This window comes from Prionailurus bengalensis, chromosome B3 (assembly GCF_016509475.1).
Source record: "Prionailurus bengalensis isolate Pbe53 chromosome B3, Fcat_Pben_1.1_paternal_pri, whole genome shotgun sequence".
NCBI lineage: Eukaryota > Metazoa > Chordata > Mammalia > Carnivora > Felidae > Prionailurus > Prionailurus bengalensis.
The window spans coordinates 13,267,403-13,287,896 of record NC_057355.1 but is presented as its reverse complement, the minus strand read 5'-3'; the positions used below and the strand labels follow the sequence as shown (position 1 = coordinate 13,287,896).

The window sequence follows — 20,494 nt, the reverse complement described above, 5'->3', positions numbered from 1 at the left end:
TTTTCATCCTTTGAATTTTACCTTCCTGTTAATAGCGGTGGCTTTGTTTTTTGAACAACCAGAAGTTACTTGGAGACAAGAGAAAAATTAGGGGCCAAAAATGATGCATCATTAGGCAACGAGAAAATTTCTCTTCGATAATTCCAAACCGAACCTTACGTTAATTCTAAAAAGTCATCTACAAAGACTGTGAGCAGCGTTAGCATGTTTATAATAACTCTGCAAACTCTCACACTGCCTGTTGCAAGGCACAACTCATTGGAATAGAGCAGTTTATTAAACAAATGTTGAATCACGTACCAGGCAAAATGCAAAGTAGACACTGGGTTTCTTCTTAGAAATTACACATCTCCACAAACTTTTTAGGCATTTCTGTCCCCTGTGAAACTTCTGCACCTACCCCATTTCGAAACATTCTTTGGATGGTGAAGAAAGAACACATACATGAAGACAGCCCCGCCTATTTTAGATAAAAGGGTCCTACAGTCTACATGCCCCGTTAGCTAATGAGTGGGGTTAGCCAAATACTTACTTTTATTTCCATAGTGATTTAAAAGAACAAATTAAATTGATAGATCACCATCATGTCAATCATAATTAAACACTAATCCTTCTGCACCGGGGTTATGACCCAGCCTCTTAGGGTCCCTGCCCCATTATGCAAATTGATATCTTAAGAATTAAGAATGAATTTACATCTACCCTCTCTCTAGTGTGAACAACTAGCTCCCATATAAAGATGACGTTTGGGGCCGGGGTGAGGGGGAGGGAGAGGCGTCTGGGTGGCTCAGTTGGATAGGCATCCGACTTTAGCCTAGGTCATGATCTTGTGGTTCGTGGGTTCGAGGCCCGCGTCGGGCTCTGTGCTGACAGCTCAGAGGCTGCTTCGGATTCCGTGTCTCCCTCTATCTCTGTCCCTCCCTTGCTCATATTCTGCCTCTCTCAAAAATAAATAAACATTTTTTAAAAATTACAAAAAATAAAAAAAAAACATGACTTTTTAAATTTTTTAAAGTAGGTTCCACACCCAACATGGGGCCTGAAATCAAACCCTGAGATCAAGGGTCATGTGCTCTACCCACTGAGCTAGCCAGGCACCCCATCCTCTTTAGAGGACTTTCTATAAACTTTCTGCAACTGAATTGCCCTCTTCCTCTCTTCTACCCACCTGGCTTTCACATTTATTTCCACATTCTGGAAGAAAGGAGGAAAGCTGGGGGTAAGAAGAAATGAATTCCATACAAGAACTTGTCCTCTGTTTTACTCTATTCCAACCTTAGCCCACATTGTTCCAGCTGATCCTCATGTCTGAAGGAGAATCAGAAGCTCTGGAGATTAGCCAGAGGCTGGAAGAATTATTTCTATTAACGCCAAGCCAGGAAGGAGTTACTGTATTATCAGCAAAAGCAGGATAAAAAAAAAAATTATAAAGGAGACTTGTCTTATGCAAACTGGTGCAGCCACTGTGGAAAACTATGGATGTTCCTCAAAAAGTTACAAAGAGAGCTACCTTATGGGCCAGCAATGGGACTACTGTAGATTTTTCCAAAGAATACAAGAAAACTAATGCAAAGGGATACCTGCAAGCCTATGTTTGTAGCAGCATTATTTATAATAAGCCAAGATATGGAAGAAATGCAAGTGTCCATCAACTGATGAATAAAGATGATGTGAAATATGTATGTTATATATATATATATGTGTGTGTGTGTATTATATGTTACGTATATATGTTATATATATGTAACACATATATGTTATATATGTGATATATGATATATATGTGATATATGTTATGTATATATTATGTATATGTTATATATGTGTGATATATGTTATATATGTGATATATATGTTATATATATAATATATGTGTTATACATGTGTTATATATGTGATATATATGTTATATATATATTTATGTTTATATATACACACACACATATATGTCAGCCATAAAGAGGAATGAAATCTTGCCATTTGCAATGACATGGATGGATGCAGAGAGTATCATGCTAAGTGAAATAAGTCAAATACCGTATGGTTTCACTCATATGTGGACCTTAAGAAACACAAAATAAACTAGCAAAGGAAAAGAGAGACAAATCAATATATACCCTTAATAATACAGGATAAACTGATGGTTACCAGAGGAGAGGTGGGGTGGGGGGGGGTCGGTGAACGAGGTGATGGGGATTGAGGAGGGACCTTATCCCGATGAACACTGGGTGATGTACAGAAGTGCTGAATTACTGTAGTGGACACGTGAAACTACCATAGCACTCGATGTTAACTCCCTGGAATTCAAACAAAGACTTCAAAAAAAAATAAATACAAAATAAAAAGGATTTGTCTTTCCGAATTGCAGATATTATCACAATACTCTCTGAGCCTCCTGAAGAAAGGGAAGTTACTATGTGAACAAAATATCTTTTTTTTTTTTTTTTTCCGTAGGATTGGGTGAACAAAACACTTTTTTTTTTTTTTTTAGGTTCAAGTGAAGATAAGTACTCTGAAATCTAAAATCATTAAGACAGAAAAAAATCTGACATACTTTCATCGAAGACATTTTTAACATAAAAAACCTTGAAAGGAGCATTTAGGTCGTGTCTTCTATTTTCTAAAGGGTTTCCGATTTTGCCCTGAGAAAATACCATAATGTTTAGTTGGTCTCTTAATTCTCTCTTGGTGCTACTGAAGCTTTCCAGAATCTGGTGTTCTTTCCCCAGGCTTTCTTTATCTGTGTAACTCCCTGTTACGGGCGGAGTGCACCAGGAGCCTCCAGGAATGCTAGGGAATAAATTCAGCCCAGCTTTCTGGGCAAATTAAAATACCATCCACTCCTCCCTTCTTTCTCATTCTTATAAACACTGCAGACTCACTGTCTAATTCCAGAATTTTACAAGGACTGTTATGTATTGGTTTCCCTTCCATTTTGTAGCCTCTAAATTTCTTCCCCAACTACACAAATGGCAACATTTTCAGAGCATTTATGAAAGCCTAGCTTACTAGGATATATGCAAATTTTCTTTGAAAAATAAACTCAGTTTGCAGATAGATGGTCTAAAATGGCTCTCGTAGAATGAATTGGCTCAATTGTCACACCAACTAATAGGTAATAAATAATAGGCACCTAAACTATTTTTTTCTATAAAGGGCCAAAAAGTAAATATTTGAAGTCTACGGGCCATGTGGTCTTTGCTGAACCTACTCAACTCCCCTTGCAGCGTGAAAGCAGTAATAGACAATGTAAACAAACGAACAAGGCTGGTAGTTGATAAAACTTTATTCGAAAACAGGTAGCCATCTGGATTTGGCCCATGGGCCCTAGTTTGCTGACCAGTGATCTACAGAAATGTTAATAATTTGGCCTATGGTGAATTACACCAATGTTAGTATTTTAAAATTTTACAAGGTTGGTTGCTGACGATCCAGACACGCTGACAAAGTCATCAGGGAAACTGACCTAAAAATAATTTGTAAAGCCTTGCGTTTAACTCACCACAGCCCAAGAAACTGTGGCCAAACATATCCAATGACACACTTGTTAATAAATCTGACCCAGCAATAAAGCTTATAAAATTGCTGTCTGTTGGGAACGATGTGGAAAACACATACTCAGAGCATCTACGTGATTAATGAGCACTGGCAAATTTCTGTCCCTGTGGCGTCATGTGTGACCTCACACACAAGAGCAGTGCCTGTGTTAGGACAGTGTTCTTCCTCCAATCTCCTGGTCAGGCCAACCCGCCATCTTTAGAGGCTTCCAGCTTAGACCTCTGTCCTTCCAGGGAGCTGCTCCCTCCCTCCCCCAAGTCACTGCCTGCTCACATGCAGCCGCCCCAGAACTTTATAGACTCTGAGGACAGCACTATATCCGTCACTGTATCATCTTCCACTGAATCCTCAGCACTTTGTAGGCCATCTGGTACATGACGGGCTCTCTGTTGAATAGAGCGAACGAACAAACAAACGAAGGCCAGTGGCACAAGGAAACTCAAAGTCAAAAAACCCAAATGACCAAGGCAGTGGTTTTTTTTGTTGTTGCTGTTGTAATGAAATCCTGTGCATTGTTTAATTCCTCCTCTACATGAGAAAGGGACAGCAATCAATATATTTCCTAGGTGCTTCTCAGATTGAAAAGTCTATGTTTCTCCTCACCTGAAGAAAATGACGACTCAATTACTATTTTTTTCCTTCTGCAACAGGCCTGTGTAGTAAAGCTTTCCTCTAGCCCACAGGCGTATAATGTGCTGATTTAGCACTGTTTCTGACCTCCTGTTCCTGTCTTTCTCCATTAATCCCACAGCATTTTAATGTTTTAATTCAACACATCATTTTGCCATATCAGTCAGTCGAACCTGCTCAAGTTTCACTTGCCATGATAGCTTTTAACCTCTTATTCATTACCACAATTCCTTGTTTTATATTACAGACTGGTCAGCTTTTAACTTAAATGCAAGGGGCAGAAAAGAGTGCTGTAGTTTTAAAAGCTGTAAATCTCAGAGGCTAAGGAAGGGGGTGAACAGGAAGAAAATGGTGAACGTGTCAAGCCTGACTGTAAAAGCAGATCAATGACACGTGGTGCAATTTGTCCGGAGAAATATTCCAGCCCCGGTTCTCTATGGCATCAGCGTCACTAATAAACCAGTACAATGTTAGCACCACTTTTCCAAGGCACCATGCGGGGCCGAGGCCTGCCTCTGAGGCAGCCCCGTTGAAATGGACTTGCACATTCTCCTTCTTAACTTTTCAAAACCCAGTGAAGCCTAGAATATTCTATAATAATGAGTGAATGTCTAAAACCGCCTTGAACTGTAAAATACACTTTCAGAAAACAAAAGGATTATTTTGAAATGGCCCCGGTTTGCAATGGGATAACCTATATGTATACTCTTGCCATCTTGGTTACAAGTTGGAGCAGGTTCAACTTAGAAATAAAGTTCAACTTTATTTCTTACTCCCCTGAAAAGTTCACTGTCTCTGGACCATTGATGGCCTTTAAAATCAGAGACTGTTGTTTTGTGTCGTGTCGTGTTGCTTTTTTTGGTGTTTTTGTTTGCTTTTTTTTCCCATTTTGTTTTGTTTTGTTTGTGCTCTTGGACAAACAGTGGAGTTAGTAGGTACGATGGTCCAGAGGGCATTGGATCTGTTCAAACACCTTTATCTCACCAGCCTTGAACCCCCCCCTTGGGTTAACTTATGGCTCAGTTAGACTGAGAAGACTCTGAGAAGAGTCTCATAAGACTGCAGAGGGAGCCTCGTACAAGAGGATTTCAGAAAGCTCCAGGTGACTTAGGAGGAGATCCTGGCGGTGGCTGGCCATCAGGCAGGCCCATGTCTGAACCACGATCAAGCTAGCAACCCACCAAGGCCAAGGCCAATGCCATGGCTCAATCCTTTGGTCAACAGATGTCCTTTACATCAAGTCCTTGAAGATAGCCCCTATTCCCTGCAGACTTCTACAAAGTTTCAAAAACTGTCTATACTGTTTTTGATATATATATATATATATATATATATATATATTCATATATACATGACTTTTACTATCCATATTTCTTTTTCTTAAATTGCATAAGTTCAGTTGCGAACGTTGCGGGGAACGTTTGAGGAAAATCTCAAAATTAATCTCGAAAAGAATTTCCGCAGAGAGGCCACGTGGGGCTTTCGAGTACTAGCATCAAGGTGTGATCCAAAAACAAAATACGCGACAGGTCTTAACAGACGTTCATGACTCATTCACACTGTCAGAGAGCTTCCTCATGCAAAAAGGTATTTCCCCACCCCTGGGAGATGAAACAACTGAGCCTTCCAATGACAACAACGACAACAAAATGAAACGAGAAGGAAAGAAGCGTGAAATTGAAAGGAAGGAGGACCCGGATGTAACAGGTCTGGGGTGTGCCCATGCCGGCCCCGCCTCCTGTTTAACTCTGAGGAACAGGAGATATCTTAGGGGAGGTCTGTCACCCCACCTGGAAGTTGGCTTCAGGGTAATGCTGCGTAGTGAGCTCCCAAGAGATACCTTTGCTATCGTTTGTACCTCAGCAGAGGGAAAAGGGAAAGGATACCAAAAGAAGCCTTTAAAAGCCATGAAGAGGAAGGACGTCATGACCCCCAGGCCAGGTACATGGCTAAGTTGCAAACAGGAAATCGCTAAAATAAATGGATGCTCAAATGACAAAACATAGACTAAATTGGACATTCTACATGGTTTTTCGTGGCCACGAAGAAACTCAACACTCATTTGGCAAAGCACTTCCTGTTGTGTGAAGGAAAGGTGGCAGCACAGCGATGTGTGAGGCGAGAGGGCATTAGTCCTGGCACCTCCTAAAATAACACGTTTGCCATTCATCCCTGGAAACCCAAATTCCCGCCACTCAGGTGGCGCTTTGGGACAAGGGATCCTCTGTATCCCGGCACTGACGTAACCAATCCTTGCTCCCTGGGCCAGCACGAAGTTTCTGGGGCTCCTAACCGTGAGCGTTGGGAGGGCACTGGCAATGTCACAGCGGTGACAAGTGTCAGAAGTAGTGGGGAACGTCAGAAGTGCCTCAGTTACCCTGTGTGGGTGCAGGAGGGAGAGACAAGAGCAGGCTAAAGTCATCTGACGGGTTATATCTGCAAAATGACCAGGGGGAGACCTCCTGCGGGAGCCGGAGAGTGACAGGACCTAGTCTGCTATCCAAAAGCACCAACCGAAACCACGAGGTTGGCAATAAAGCAATGGCGGCCAGCTGTGGGCTCAGCAGAGTGTTGGGGACAAGAGGGCCACGTGAAGCCCTGCAACCCGGGCTGTGCCCCAGATAGGCTGGAAGAGCTGAGGTCTCAACTGGTGACATGCTGTTCCCCTGGGGGGGGGGGGGTGTCTGGATACGTGGGATGGAATGTGGATGTGCCGTGTGTATATCTCCCACACAACCACTGGGGAGAGAGACGAGTATCCGGAATCAGGTGGGTGAGAGCCAGATTTCCTAAACCTCCTGCAACATGCCCGACAGTCCCCCGGGACACGGTACCTCCACTGAGAAAACACCAGAGGAATGTTCCGTGGGTACCAAACTCGCCACCCGTCTACCTCAGGAGAGCTGCTGAGGAGGGACGGGGCGACGGCAGGAAGAGCCAACGCTCTGTGTGCCAGTCACTGTGCTCAGTATTTTACGCAGAAAAAGCAGCGTACAAGGGACTGGGTTCGCTGGGTCTAGTCCCATCTCCGCCTCTAAGTTCCCTGCTGACAGAAAAACACGCACTTCTCTGGGCCTCCGCCTTTCCTCGTCGGTGAAAATCAGGGGTCCCATTAGAGGAGCTGTCTTCAATGTTTAGATCTCAGCAAGAGGACTTTCCCTCAGTCTGAACCCCAATGCAGACGACAGGCAAGGGCTAAGCTGCTCTGGCTTCACGACAGAGGTTTTAGCAGACTCTCCGTTCTCCAAGGGCCAAGCCCCAGGCACCTCTCTGAACCCAAGGTTCCGGAGTCCTTGGTTTGGAAAAGATGACCAACAGCTGTTGAGAGCCCTCTGCATGCTTACATTCGAGATTTAAGGTCTGTGTACACATTGTACCGGGGTGAAGAATCAGGATGAAAAATTGGATATGGGATGAACACAAGGCAGGGATTTGGTGGAAAGAAATCGGTCTTGGAAAACACAGACTCCTAGCCCTGGCACCTGCTGCTCTGAAGTCCACGACCAAGTCATTTGTAAACCTCTTGCATTCTGTCCCCTCATCTCCGAAAGGAGAATAATGCTGCCAACCTGCAGGGCTATTTGAAAGATCAGAGATGACGTATGCTTCCACCGCGATGTCCACCGTACTTACCACGGGCCAGCCACAGTGCAGGCACAGTCTCATTTCATGGCATTACTATAAGCCAGAAGAAAGCCGTAACAGTCATAGCATCGCTGGTTACGGGGTTACGGGAGGGTGAGAGCCCCAATGGAGTTGGGAGGGTGCAAAGTAAAGAGACGTAGAATACAGAAAGTCGGCTCAACAGATTTCATGACGGTTTGCCACACAGCTCATGAAGGACACTGAAAGATCTCCCATCATTTGAGACACCGCGGCTGATATTCTTACTAAATTGTAAGGTATTTTACTAAGTATCGAAACCAAAATTAGAGGGCACGCTGGAAATTTACACAGTTGGTTACTGAACAGTGCAGGGGTCACGTGCGCTGATGACCCCGCACAGTCAAAAATAGCTTTTCACTTCCCCCCCAAACTCAACTACTAAATCGGCCCCCTGTTGCCCAGCAGCCTTACCGACAGTACAAACAATTAACACATAACTTTGCATATTATCGGTGTCAGACATTGTATTCCCACAAAGTTAGCTAGAGAAAAGGAAAACGTTCTTGTAAAAAATCCTAAGAAAGAGAAAAGATGCTTAGTATACTGTATTTATTGGAAAAAAAAAAATGCATGTAAGTGGACCCACGCAGTTCAACGCATGCTGTTTAAGGGCCATATGCATAACCATTTCGCAGATTGTCCGAAATGGCTCGGTGTCTTTTTTTTTTTTTTTTTTTAGAGAATTTCCAACACATAACGATTTTCCTCTGTTTTAATCAATACTAAATGGCATTTACCAGTTAAAACAAAAACAAAAACAAAACCTTTTCCCCAGGTTAGGGTCCAGCTGACTTATGACTCCCAGGGTGGGGCTATGAGGTTTTGACTCTAAGCCCACACAGATCAAGACACTGTCTCTGAGCAGCTCCATGCAGACGCGAGCTGCCCACGCGTCTCCCACGAGTTAGAAAGCAGAGCAGACTCACGTGCCCAGACGTTCCTCGTGCTTTCTGCTGTCCTTTCCCCACACTTCAATGTCCAAAATGCCCATCCTGTCAGAGAAGTAGTGAAAGTCAAACTGTTCCCGCCACTGCGGATTTGCACTCTTACACAGTGTCTAGAAAACATGCGGTTATGATATTTACTTTCTCAAAATGCCATTCGTCGCTAAAGCAGCTACATACACATACATGTCATTGCTAAACGGCAGGAAGTCATGGCGATGGGCCTCCACCCCCCCCCCCCCCCCGAGAAAGCTAAACTTTCTGTTTGGGAACGAAAGGGACTTTGAGGGTTCTGGAATTGGCAAAACATCGCTACCCTCTTAGCTCACCCCCCCCAGATTCAACAATTTCTCCAGCAAGTTAAAAAAGAGTAACCCCACAAGGAATTACCCCACCAGGAACCATAAATTATATAGGCATTATATACACAGAAAACACATCTCAGTAGACATTTACAGTTGCTCCCTCTCACAAAAGAGACTACGGATTGGTGAACCGGATGCAAGTAACATTTTTATCAGCGCATCCACTCAGTGCTGGCCTAAGGAGTATATAAGTTAGCAGTTTGTGGTGTTAATTAACATCTGTCCGATGCATTGCGTGAGAAACCCGTAACTTGCACATTTCAGTCCGAGTTTCCTGAATCCGGTCACTTGAGTGTGAAAGACTAAGAAGCCTCACGGCTGCCACACCGCGAGATGAAGCAGGGTGGTGTGAAAATTCCACAAGTGTTTCTGTGTTCTCCGATCGTGTGTGTTTGATCAGTTAGCAGCATTTTTGCTTTTGTTTCATTTACGTCGAGATTCGATTCGTGACTAAAAATCAGCAGGAATGCCGGGCACTGACTTATCAGGCTCTAGAGTCAACTATGAAATCCTAGAAATCCTAGCGCCAAACTATTACCGCCAGGGGAATCAGGGATAACTCGGATGTCGGCTGTAGCCCACATCACGTATTATCATTTCAGCTGTTTTTTACATTGAGCTTAATATATCAGCTCACAGAATTTAGAAACCACGGAAGAAAAGAAACTCAACCACACAAATTAAATGTGATATTCCTCAAGGGGGCAGGTAGCAAATGCTGGGCTAATTCTGCACTTCACCTTACCCCGGGGGGGCTGAGTGTACTTAGCGATGAATAATTTTTCTTATAAATCCTTAGCCTGACCCTGGCTGGCTACAGGGACCTTCGTGGAGAGATGCGTTCACTCTGGCTACGTTCACTGTAAGGTACAGCCTGAAACTAACTGGTTAAAATAAATGTCTGCATATTTCGGCTGTTAACCCGCCCCTGATTTTTCATATTTTTCAAAAATGATTCTCCAGTGTGAGCTTTAATTCTTTACTCCTTGTGGTGGGGTAAATGATGTTTAATGTTTGATTTTGCATTTAAAAGTATACAGCAGAGACCAACTTCTGCTCCCTAAATCATTTTCCAATTGCACATATCTTCATCTGTTACGGACTCTACGCTGGAAAGCCCGAATTGCAAATATCCTCGGGTCTATTTTCAAAATCTTCTACCAATGTTTTGTTTGGTTTGCATTTTTTTTTCCATGTAGCTTTTGGCAAGTGACTTAACTTTCAAGTACCCTCGTTCCCCCAATCCATAAAACTTAGGAAATATTCCTGTCTGACAGTTATGTAAAACGAATTAATTACCATGGTGTGGAGACTATGGTTTTTGAAATAAAAACCACGCCAAATTACTAAGATTAAAAAGTTAAGTGGAATTTGTTTCGGGAGAAGAAGATGATTGATTTTTAAAGGCGGCTACAAACGCCACTACTTTCGTTCAAAAAAAAAAAAAATCACTAATACTTTAAAAACAAAATCACAAAAAAACCCACAACAAATGTCTGTCTATTTTGGGTGTTAATACCTACAAGTAAGAGAAAGCAAAAAGTAGATGGTTTTGAGAACGTTTTACTTTTCTCAAATGTTTTCATATAAATATATTACACTATTATTTTTGCAGGATTTTGAAAATATTTGGTCATCCCGTTCCTGCAATCTATGAAACAACAGCTTGCTTATTTTCAAAACAAAAATAAATCAATGCATCCAAATCTATTATTTCATAAGCTTTCTCTAGCTCCAGTTAACTACATTAAAATAAATTATGCTAAGCAACCAAACAGGTATACCAATTGGCTTCAGTTATAGATTATTCTGTGGCCTGGGATGCTCCTAACACTGTTACGAGGGCGAAAAATACAATTCTCGTCTTCTCGTGAAATTTAGAGTGGGAAACATTTTTTTTTTCAGTGCTTTTATTACAAAAGGTATGCTTCTTCTTAAGGAATTGACAGAACTTACCTTACTTTTATACCTCTGGTCTCCCAGTTTTAACTGGACAAACATATCGGTCATGCTTCCTCCTGATACATTCTTCCCTTCCAACAAGGTTATGCTTATAATCCCATTCCAGAGTTGGTTCTTTTTCAAGGACTCTGAGAGTCGCAAGTTGCGTATCAAAGAGGACTAAAGCAAAGAAAGAAGAGGACAGATCAACGTGCTGATAATTCCTGAGTGTGACTTTGGTGATCACAGAAATTCCAGCTCTCAGTATGGGGATCAGGAATAGCACTCCCTAGCTGCTGAAAGTGTTACCCGTCTTCAGGATTTGGCCAACCTGCAGGCACAGTTATGTGGTTTCCTTCTCCAGCCCTGGACTTCTAAAGTACAGTGAAGGATGATTAGGAACAACGCTTGGATTTGGCCCTGGCCTATCCTCCCACCCAGATGCGCTCCGGGGTAGGAATCCTTCAGCTATTTTAATAGAAGGAAGGGAAGAAAGGCATTCTGGGAACAGAGAGACAGGAGCGAGGCATTGCTCTGCAGGCAAACAAAATACCTCTGGGCATTTAGCAATAATGGTTTTGAATTTATCCTCCACACTCAAATCTGTCCACACTTCCCTTTATTCCTTGGGCTGCTCCTAAAATGCCCAACACCACAGTGAGATTCACAACTCCAGATACAGCCTGGAAGCAACCAGCCAGGCAAATGCGATTTGCAGATCTGCAGGGAGGGGAAGGATGTATAACGTCCTTAGCACGGCGCCTGGGATCCAGTAGAGATTGGGTAACTCTTTACTTGTTTGTTTGTTTTTTTTTCCCTTTTCTAAATTATATTACTCATGCACACTCACACACACCTTAAACAGAATGTAGAGGAGAGCAAACGTCCCCGATTATTAAATTATAAAGAGGACACGCACACTTTATTTTTAATTTCCACTATGGAAATTTCCAAACACGCACGAAGGCAGAGAGCATGGCATATAAATCTCCACGTGCTGATCCATCTGATTCCACCTTTTGCCCATCTGACTTCATCTAGCCCTTCACTCTTTTTCTCGGGCTGAAAGAGTGAAAGCAAAACCCATATGTGTTTTTACAGAAGCACCCTGCCGTGACCACATTCAACACAAATAACCCTAATTCCCTTAATATCGTTAGACACCCAGCACAGAGTCACATTTCCCTGAAGGTCTCCACCGTGTCTTTTTTTTATGGTTAGTTTGTCTGAATGAGGATCCCCACCCGATCCGCACGCTGCACTGAGTTGGTGGAGTTGATCTACGTTCGCCGCTCGATACGTGAAATGGTACGAGCAGAGGCGGGCGTATTTGAAGGAGAAATAAATGGACTGGAGAATGTAAATGGCATAAAGTACCATAGTAAAGCCATGAATTTCTAACACTATATATTCGTTCCTGTCATCTACTCAATATATCTTCGAGATCATTCAGACACCAATTCGCTCGGACACCAGTTAGTCACAATTTATCACAACAAATGGTATGTCAGTATCGTATTAATTATATACCAGCTTACCTCATCCAACACATGTTACTCCACCACTCTTAATAAATGGAGCGGCAACAAGCCACCAAGCATTTGATCATTTTATGACGACCTTAAGCAAAGCACATTCAAGGAAGTCCACACTCTCAAACTTCACATCTGCGCTGCTCTTCTCTTAAAATGCACACACACACACACACACACGCACGCACGCACGCACGAGTTTTGGAGGTGCTGAGACAGAGCAGGGAGGGGGCAAGGGAAAATAATTCATTTTAAAAAGAAAAAAAAATCCCTCTCCTCTGGAGAACATGAACGATTCTTTCTGAACTTCTCTTTCCAGTTTGGTTGTGGAGAGAATATATTCAATAAAAAAGCTTTATGAAAGTATTAAAGTCAAGCGATTTCATGTTAATTAAACACAACACACGCCGACACAGTACACCAACAGACACATATGCAAACATATATGCGTATGTGTTTATAAATTTATATTTGAGCATATAGATGTGGATACACTGAGTACATTTTATAGCTTCTTAAGCACACGGGCTGAAAACTTCTACCTTTAAAAAGAAAATGAGATTTTGATTCATATATCCGGCTACAATTCCCCCCCCTTTTTTTTCTTTTTTCTTCTTAAAGTTTGACTTGCCAACCAACAAGCTAAAGCATGACCTGTCCCATGGCCATGCTTCAAAGTTCCGACAGATATATTCCTCCCTAAACACTGCAACTATTTCAAAATCCTTTTTATAAAGAAGGGAGTAATGTCCACACGGGATCAAAGGGCATCCTCCAGTCTGGCAATTGCCTAAGAAAAATGGCAGGGCTTCCATGAAATATGCCCTAAAATAATTTTGTGGCTTGGTATGTCCTAATTCCAAATTGGATGTTTATCTTGGAAAGGCTTCTATCTAACTTGTCCATAAAACAGCCCCACTTAGCTCTATGAGCTCTGTGAAAATGGAATCCAAAGCTGGTTATTAAGGGGGCCGAGAGATAGGTTCCATATGGCGGAACAGCATGGGAGGGCAAGGCTAAGGCCTACATCAGGCGCGGCCTGGCTGGATCTCCTGATCTATCCACGACACTCGTAGCATTACAGCAGAACATCTGGATTATTGCTTGTAATGTCCCTGGGAAATATCCACTTTCCATCAAAGCCTTTATCTATCTCAGTTGGACTTTGAACATTTTAGTATTTAACGCAGGCATGTTTGACGTGACGGACTTGCTCTTTGCTGTCCAAGATTTTTTTTTTTTCCTCCTCACTAAAGGCAGGGTAGGAGAAGTGAGCTATTTATTGTGGAGTTCACAGATAGAAAAGAACACAAGGCCTTTATTCTACGTATTTCGCCCTCAATCTTTTCTGCAAAACCTGCTTTCAGGTGATGTCCAAATAAAGTTGCACATCTACGAACAACATATTCTGGAGTGTGTGTGTGTGTGTGTGTGTGTGTGTGTGTGCTTTAAAGAAGTCTCGTAATTACTTTAACATGTGTCTTCAGCCTTGCGGCAAGTGATGAGGCCTCAGACCAGGGCTGATGGGGGAGAGGCGGGTACTGTCCGGGCCACCCTGCGTACTCTCTGATGCAGGGCCGGGCTCCCCAAATCTGCTGTGCTCTTGGAACAATCCCTTTCTCCCCCCCAATAAATCCACTCCTCTGCACTCACCCTGTTAGCTCCATAGCTCAGGTTTTCACGTCTGTGCCTGAGCCCATAAGTGAAATTTGTCATCTTAATGCAGCCTGGAATGTGAAGGGAGACAAGGAAATGACCCATCAAAGGAGAAGCCCACCCCACCTGAGCTGAAACAAACACCAGGAGATAGAGCAAAGTTTCTGGGTCCTGACCCTAATTTCTCAGCCGACATAAAGGATAAAATATAGTACATCAGGGTTTTGCTATTTTTCTCCTTCCTCCCAAAGGGATCAGAACCTTTTACTATTTCTATGTTGTTTCATTCATAGGCTCTCTCTCTCTTCCTTGGCCCCCCCACCCCACCAAATCCACACCCTTCTTCTGGACAGAAATCATAACTTCCATCTGAAGCACACACATTCGTTATTACTGGTGAATACGAGGTATGATACTTATTTTTTTATTTATTTATGTTTTAATTTTAGAGAGAGAGTGTGTGCACGAGAGTGGGGGAGAGGGAAGGAAGGACAGGGAGAGAGAGAGAGAGAGAAAGAGAGAGAGAGAGAGAGAGAGAGAGAGAGAGAGAGAGAGAGAGAATCTCAGGCAGGCTCCATGCTCCATGTAAAGCACGACTCAGAGCTCCATCCGACGACCTTGGGACCATGACTTGAACTGAAATCAAGAGTCGAACACTCAACCAAAGGAGCCACCAAGGTGCCCCTGAGGTTCAGTATTTAACTTTGAAACAGACTGACTTTCAAAAAAATGAAAAGCTGCAGAAAGAATTCACTTCCGGGTCATGACAATCCCGGGGACAAGGAAGGAAGGAAAGGAAAAAAGAGAAGAGGCCTGAAGGTAAGAGCTGTGGACCTTCTACTCCCAACAGGCAGAGAATCTTCACAAGCTTCTGATCTAGGAATAAGCTCTCAAAACAGAGAATGGATTGTCATTCCTGGGGACATAGAAAATGGATTCCAGCTTAGCCGCATGCATTATTTAAGGATTTGGGCCAAGTGGCATGCTGGGAAGATGGAGATATGGGCTCTGGTCTCTTGGCATGGCTGCGAAAGAAAACCCAGAAATGACAGGCCTGTCAGCCAAGTGCCTCCTGTCTGTCGTGGGCCAGGAAGAACGGCAAGGAGGTTAAGAGTTAAGAAAGAGCTTGAAGGGAGTAGCATGCCGTCCGGGAGCCGGGGCCACAGCCTGTAGTCATCAAAAGCAACATTACAGCTAGCTGTGCCCCTCTCTGGGACACACCATGCTGACGGATACCGCAAAGTCATTATCCGAAGAACTCCCCTGGGTATGACAAACCACCAAAAAAATTTTTTTTGAAGAGCCAGAAATGAAAAAGAAGGGCAGGGCAAAAATATTTTCTCAAGATTGTTCTAGGAAGGCATACCTAACTAGGTGCCAAATATCGTGTGGGTAACTTTTCTAACCAGTTACTGGAGTCTAGAAACGCGTGTTCCAACGCTGCCGAGGGGTCCTATTTCGACCCTCGTTGATTCGTTTCCCTAAGTCACTGTGAGAAAGGAGGTGGCAGTGGAAACAAATGCACAGGGGGGGAAAAAAGTCGCTAACTTTGTAAGCAAAATGAACAACACAACAGAATTCGACTCTGCTAGGCACTGCTTAAGAAAAGCTAAGGGAGAACATTCAGTCTACAAAAGGTTCCCCTGAAATCTTCCTTCCAAGCGTTTTTAACATGTAAAACAACTGTTCATTGTCAACAGCTTTTATAGCATGACGTGAGAAGGTCCATACATGCATCCAGCAGGCTCCCAGAGAAGCTCCTTCTTGGCGGCTTCTTATATCATCCGGAGAGGATGCTGTGGGCATAAATTCTCCTAGAACTACACAAAAATCTTTGCCTAAGGATATAAAGAAAGCCTTTTAAATCTCCCACGTGGACACGGACCATGAGATTTATATTTGTATGGGAAAACTAGATTATAGTCCCGAGGATAATGAATAATCTGTAGGTTGTACAGACATATTAGCTGTAAAAGTTTTATAGGAGATTTAACATTTTTTTTTTCATTGCAAAGTATCATTGCTCTGTTTTTGCACTTAAAAATAAGAATTAGATTAAGATTAAAAACAACAAAACGATCAAGTCTATAAATACCCACTTCTTAGGGCTTAGGACCAGGAAAATGTTTCTAATGCATTTCTTCCTATCACTGAAAAAGAAAAGAAAAGGGAAGCCTGGGTGAGCAGTTGGCTGAGTGCCCGGCTCTTGGTTTCAGCTCAGGTCATGATCCCAGGGTCATGGGATTGAGCCCCATGTTGGGTTCCATGCTAAAGGTGGAGCCTGCTTGGGATACTCCCCCCGCGCCTGCCTCTCTCTCTCTCTCTCTCTCTCTCTCTCTCTCTCTCTCTCTCCCCCCTCTTGACCCTCTCCCCACTCATGTGTTCTGTCTCTAAAATAAATAAAATCAAATACAATAAAATAAAATAAAGTGATTCAACAAGATTTTCTTTTTCACCCTAACCTCTAAGAAGCTCAAAGTTAAATGTTGTGTTCATATGTAGTAACACCCATTATCTAGTATTTCTGGATTCACATGTGTCACCCTGCTGGCCTTCCCTTTTCTGTTCCATATTTCTGTGTCTCTCCTTCACTTAAAATACTTCAAGGGCGGGGCACCTGGGTAGCTCAGCACTGAACTTTGGCTCAGGTCAGGATCTCATGGTTCATGAATTCAAGCCCTGCGTTGGGCCCTGGGCTGACAGATTGGAGCTCAGAGCCTGGAGCTTGATACGGATTCTGTGTCTCTCTCTCTCTCTCTCTCTCTCTCTCCCTCTGCCCCTCCCCCACTTGTGCTCCATCTCTTTCAATAATAAACAAACATTTAAAAAATTAAAACATAAACAAATAAAGTAAATAAAACAAATAAAAAATAAAATACCTCAAGGGCACCCCTATCTAGGACGGCCGTACCTCACGGTTCTCAATCAAACGTGCTTCAGAATCCCCTGGAAGGATTACAGAAAGATTGCGGGGGGCCCCATCCCCAGAGATTCTGGTTCAAGAGGTCTGAAATGTTGGCGGGGTACGCATGGGGGGGGTGGGTCACAAATTCTCATTTCTAACAATTTCCAGGTGATACCGATGCTGCTCCATTTTGAAACCTCAACTGGTTGAAGCCTGATAATAAATACATCAGAGCACTTGCCGTGGACCACACTATTTTATACTATCGTATCTCCATTCACTTCTTCCTCCCTCTCATTTGGTTAAGATTCCCTGCAGTCCTCCTCTGAAAGCTTGCTCTGTCTCCAGCACTCAGCCCACCTTGGAGGCTAGGAAAAGGTCTGACCGTGCCCTCTGAATACCCCTCCCTCCCTTCTCTCAAGTCTCCCGCTGACTGGGCAGTCACCACGGCTAAGTCCCGTTCATCTGTGAATCCTCAGGACGTGCTCAGTGAGAAGGTTTCGGCTGAAGTGGATTCTCACGTGAAAAGTTTAGGAAGGCAGTGGCTCTGTTTTTCTGGTCTAGAGCACACACAAGGTTTGAGAGTGCCAACAGATCCGGGGCCTTACCTGAGCCACGACCGAGGCCCCCAGAAATGAGGACGATCCCTAGAGATCATTCTGCCCAGGGTAATGCTGACCTTGACTTCACAGCAAGGCAGCAGAGGCATCAGGGTTAAGATATTCAGCATTGGGCCCATGCCCAATAGATGATAGATAGATAGACAGACAAGCAGACAGACACAGACATTCAGACAAGTAAATTAGGTTAAAGAGATATAGATATATTAGACAGATTCGATTAGAAAGATAGATAGGTAGAGATAGTTACCTAAATTTAGAGACTGCCTTCCAGAAGTCCTAGATGTCAGACGTAAACAGAAGGAGAGGGGCACCTGGGTGGCTCAGTCGGTTAAGCGTCCAACTTCGGCTCACTTCATGATCTCACAGCTCATGAATTGAAGCCCCACATCAGGTTCTGTGCTGACAGCTCAGGGCCTGGAGCCTGCTTCGGATTCTGTCTCTCCCTCTCTGGCTCTCTGCCCCTCCCCCGCTCATGCTCTGTATCACTCAAAAATGAATAAACACTCAAAAAAATTTTTTTCAATAAACAGAGGGACAGATCGAGCAAAAAGGAGAAAAAAAGGAAAGCAGAAAAAGGGAAAGAAGGCAGAGAGGATAAAACCTAAATTCACGCAGAACCATCATCATGTGATTCATGATATTTACAAAGTAGTGACCATTCTAAAAGTACCCAAAAAAGCCAAAAGCAAAGGCTTTGCCTGATAGGCTGTATCCGAATCCACCAGAAAAAGAAAACCATTCCTGGGACTGAAGGTGGAGGGAATATCGTGCAGAGAACAGGTGCGGGACGGCCGAGAGACCAAAGAGGCAACGCTGAGAATATACCTAAGGTAAGCAGCAAAAAAGGACAGCCTAACCCTCCTCGGGCTGGAGTGGGAGGAAGACAAACTTTCCCTGCCAAGGTCCAGAGAGTAAGAATTTAGGCTTCAGGCCGCTAGGTCTCTGTCCCAACTACAATACTCTGTCGCTGCCAGTTAGAGACGACGCCTACACAGGTGCACACCGCTGTTACAGCATGGCTTGCGAAAACAGACACAGGGCTGGCTTCCGCCGTCAGGGCTGAACTTCTGCAAACCCCGGGGCTGGCCAGGCAAGAAGAGTCAATACCAGGATCAGGCTCACCCTGAAGCCATAGCAGGTCTAAAGGCAAATGAAAAAATGCAGCCCGTGCCGAAGACCCCACGTGAAACAGAAGGCAAAAGGAGAGATGACCGTGGAAATTCTCCCACCCTGTAGTCTCCTACCAATTCCAGCTGGAAGCCACCTGGCAGGGGAACCTAGAAAACGTATCCTGTGGTTATCAGCCCCTGGAATAACAGACAGGAACAAAGACAGAAGAAGAGGACGCTGAACAGCCCCCAAAATGGCACCCCTGGCCAACTAATTTCATGCGGAAGAAAAAAAAAGCCACACTCGCCCAGGTCGTGTCTCTTCCCTCCGATCGCGGACCCACAACTGCATGAAACAGTGGTCAAAAGAAGGGCTATGCAAAATAGTCCCCCCCCCCTTTTTTTTTTCTTCTTGTAGGAGGTGTGGGAGGGAACATAAGCAGCAGGCGCTTCAGGTCGGGATGCTGACAGCCAGGGGACAGCCTGGTGACATTGGCAGGCAGTGGCCCTCTTAAAGCCCTCACCCTTCCGGGTTTTGTGTTTCATGGAGCAGGCGGGTATGATGGCGTTGACCTGACACCACGGATGCCACTGGCCCTTCCTGTGCCTTCTTCATTCTCTAACATGCCGCCAGGTGGCTTCTCCCTACAAGTGGGCTAAGCCCTGCACGAGGGTCCTGTGCACTGAGGATAAAATCAAACTGGCTAAAACTGACACAGAATCTGCTTATGTGAGCCTGTATATATTTTTGTGGGGAAACATTTTTTTTTCTGTTTCTGAAAACGGAATCGCACAAAAACCCTCCACCCCCACCCCGCAAGGTTCTTATCACAGGGGAAATGCACCTAAAGTAAAAGAAAGTGTAAATAAAGAACTGTGGTCAGCCACAGGACCTACAAAGACCCAAATGAAAGTGCAGGGGAAGCAGGTGGGTGTGGATGTACGTACACAGATTTCTGAATACAGTTAGTGATTTTCAGGGCTCCCCCCCCCCTCATTAAGCTATCAGATATTAGAGAAGTCACTGCTGTTAATTTTCTATCTCTGTTAAGTGTTACATGCATTAGAAAGAGAGAGGAAGGTTTGGAAATCTGTTCACAGCCAAGATTGTGTAGAATAAATGTCTAAAAAGAGCTAGTTATCTGATTCAGGCCCTATGAAATCAAATTCTCAATTCTCATGTGAAAAAGGCTCATCAGAAGGCAAACAGAGGCTTTGGGAGAAATCTGAACCTACTTTTAAAGGCGATCTCTACAAATTTACTACGTTACGGTCAAGGTCAACGTAGTAAGAAAACACTTTACAAGAGAGTCTGCCGCGCTTGGCCTCTATGGATGGATGCAAAATTATAAACTTACGGGGCTTTAGAAGCAATCATCTAAATAAAGTTAAGCCATTAAAAGAATAAGATTGAGGTGAAAAAGTCAACAACATTTTACAGATAATATATTACTTAGGACTGGTAACATTTTAGATAGTCATAGCTGAGTAATCTTCTCTATGTCAAACTTCTGTTACCTAATTTTTAAATATAATATAGAAATCCTAAAAAAAAGCAGCGGACA

At 43.5% G+C, this 20,494-nt stretch overlaps 1 protein-coding gene across 2 annotated transcripts in view; it reads right to left on the bottom strand.

Moving 5' to 3' along the window:
- MCTP2 (multiple C2 and transmembrane domain containing 2) overlaps positions 1-20,494 on the bottom strand; it is a 240,030-nt gene that overhangs the window by 115,722 nt on the left and 103,814 nt on the right. Inside the window, exons 9-10 of one of the 2 annotated variants that reach the window (XM_043554770.1) lie at positions 11,120-11,284; positions 8,781-8,911 (exon numbers count right to left, since the gene is read on the bottom strand). In XM_043554770.1, the coding sequence (XP_043410705.1) occupies positions 8,781-8,911; positions 11,120-11,284 (296 nt within the window). Of the gene's footprint in view, positions 1-8,780; positions 8,912-11,119; positions 11,285-20,494 lie in introns of those variants that run through there. The other variant, XM_043554771.1, reaches the window with a different exon arrangement.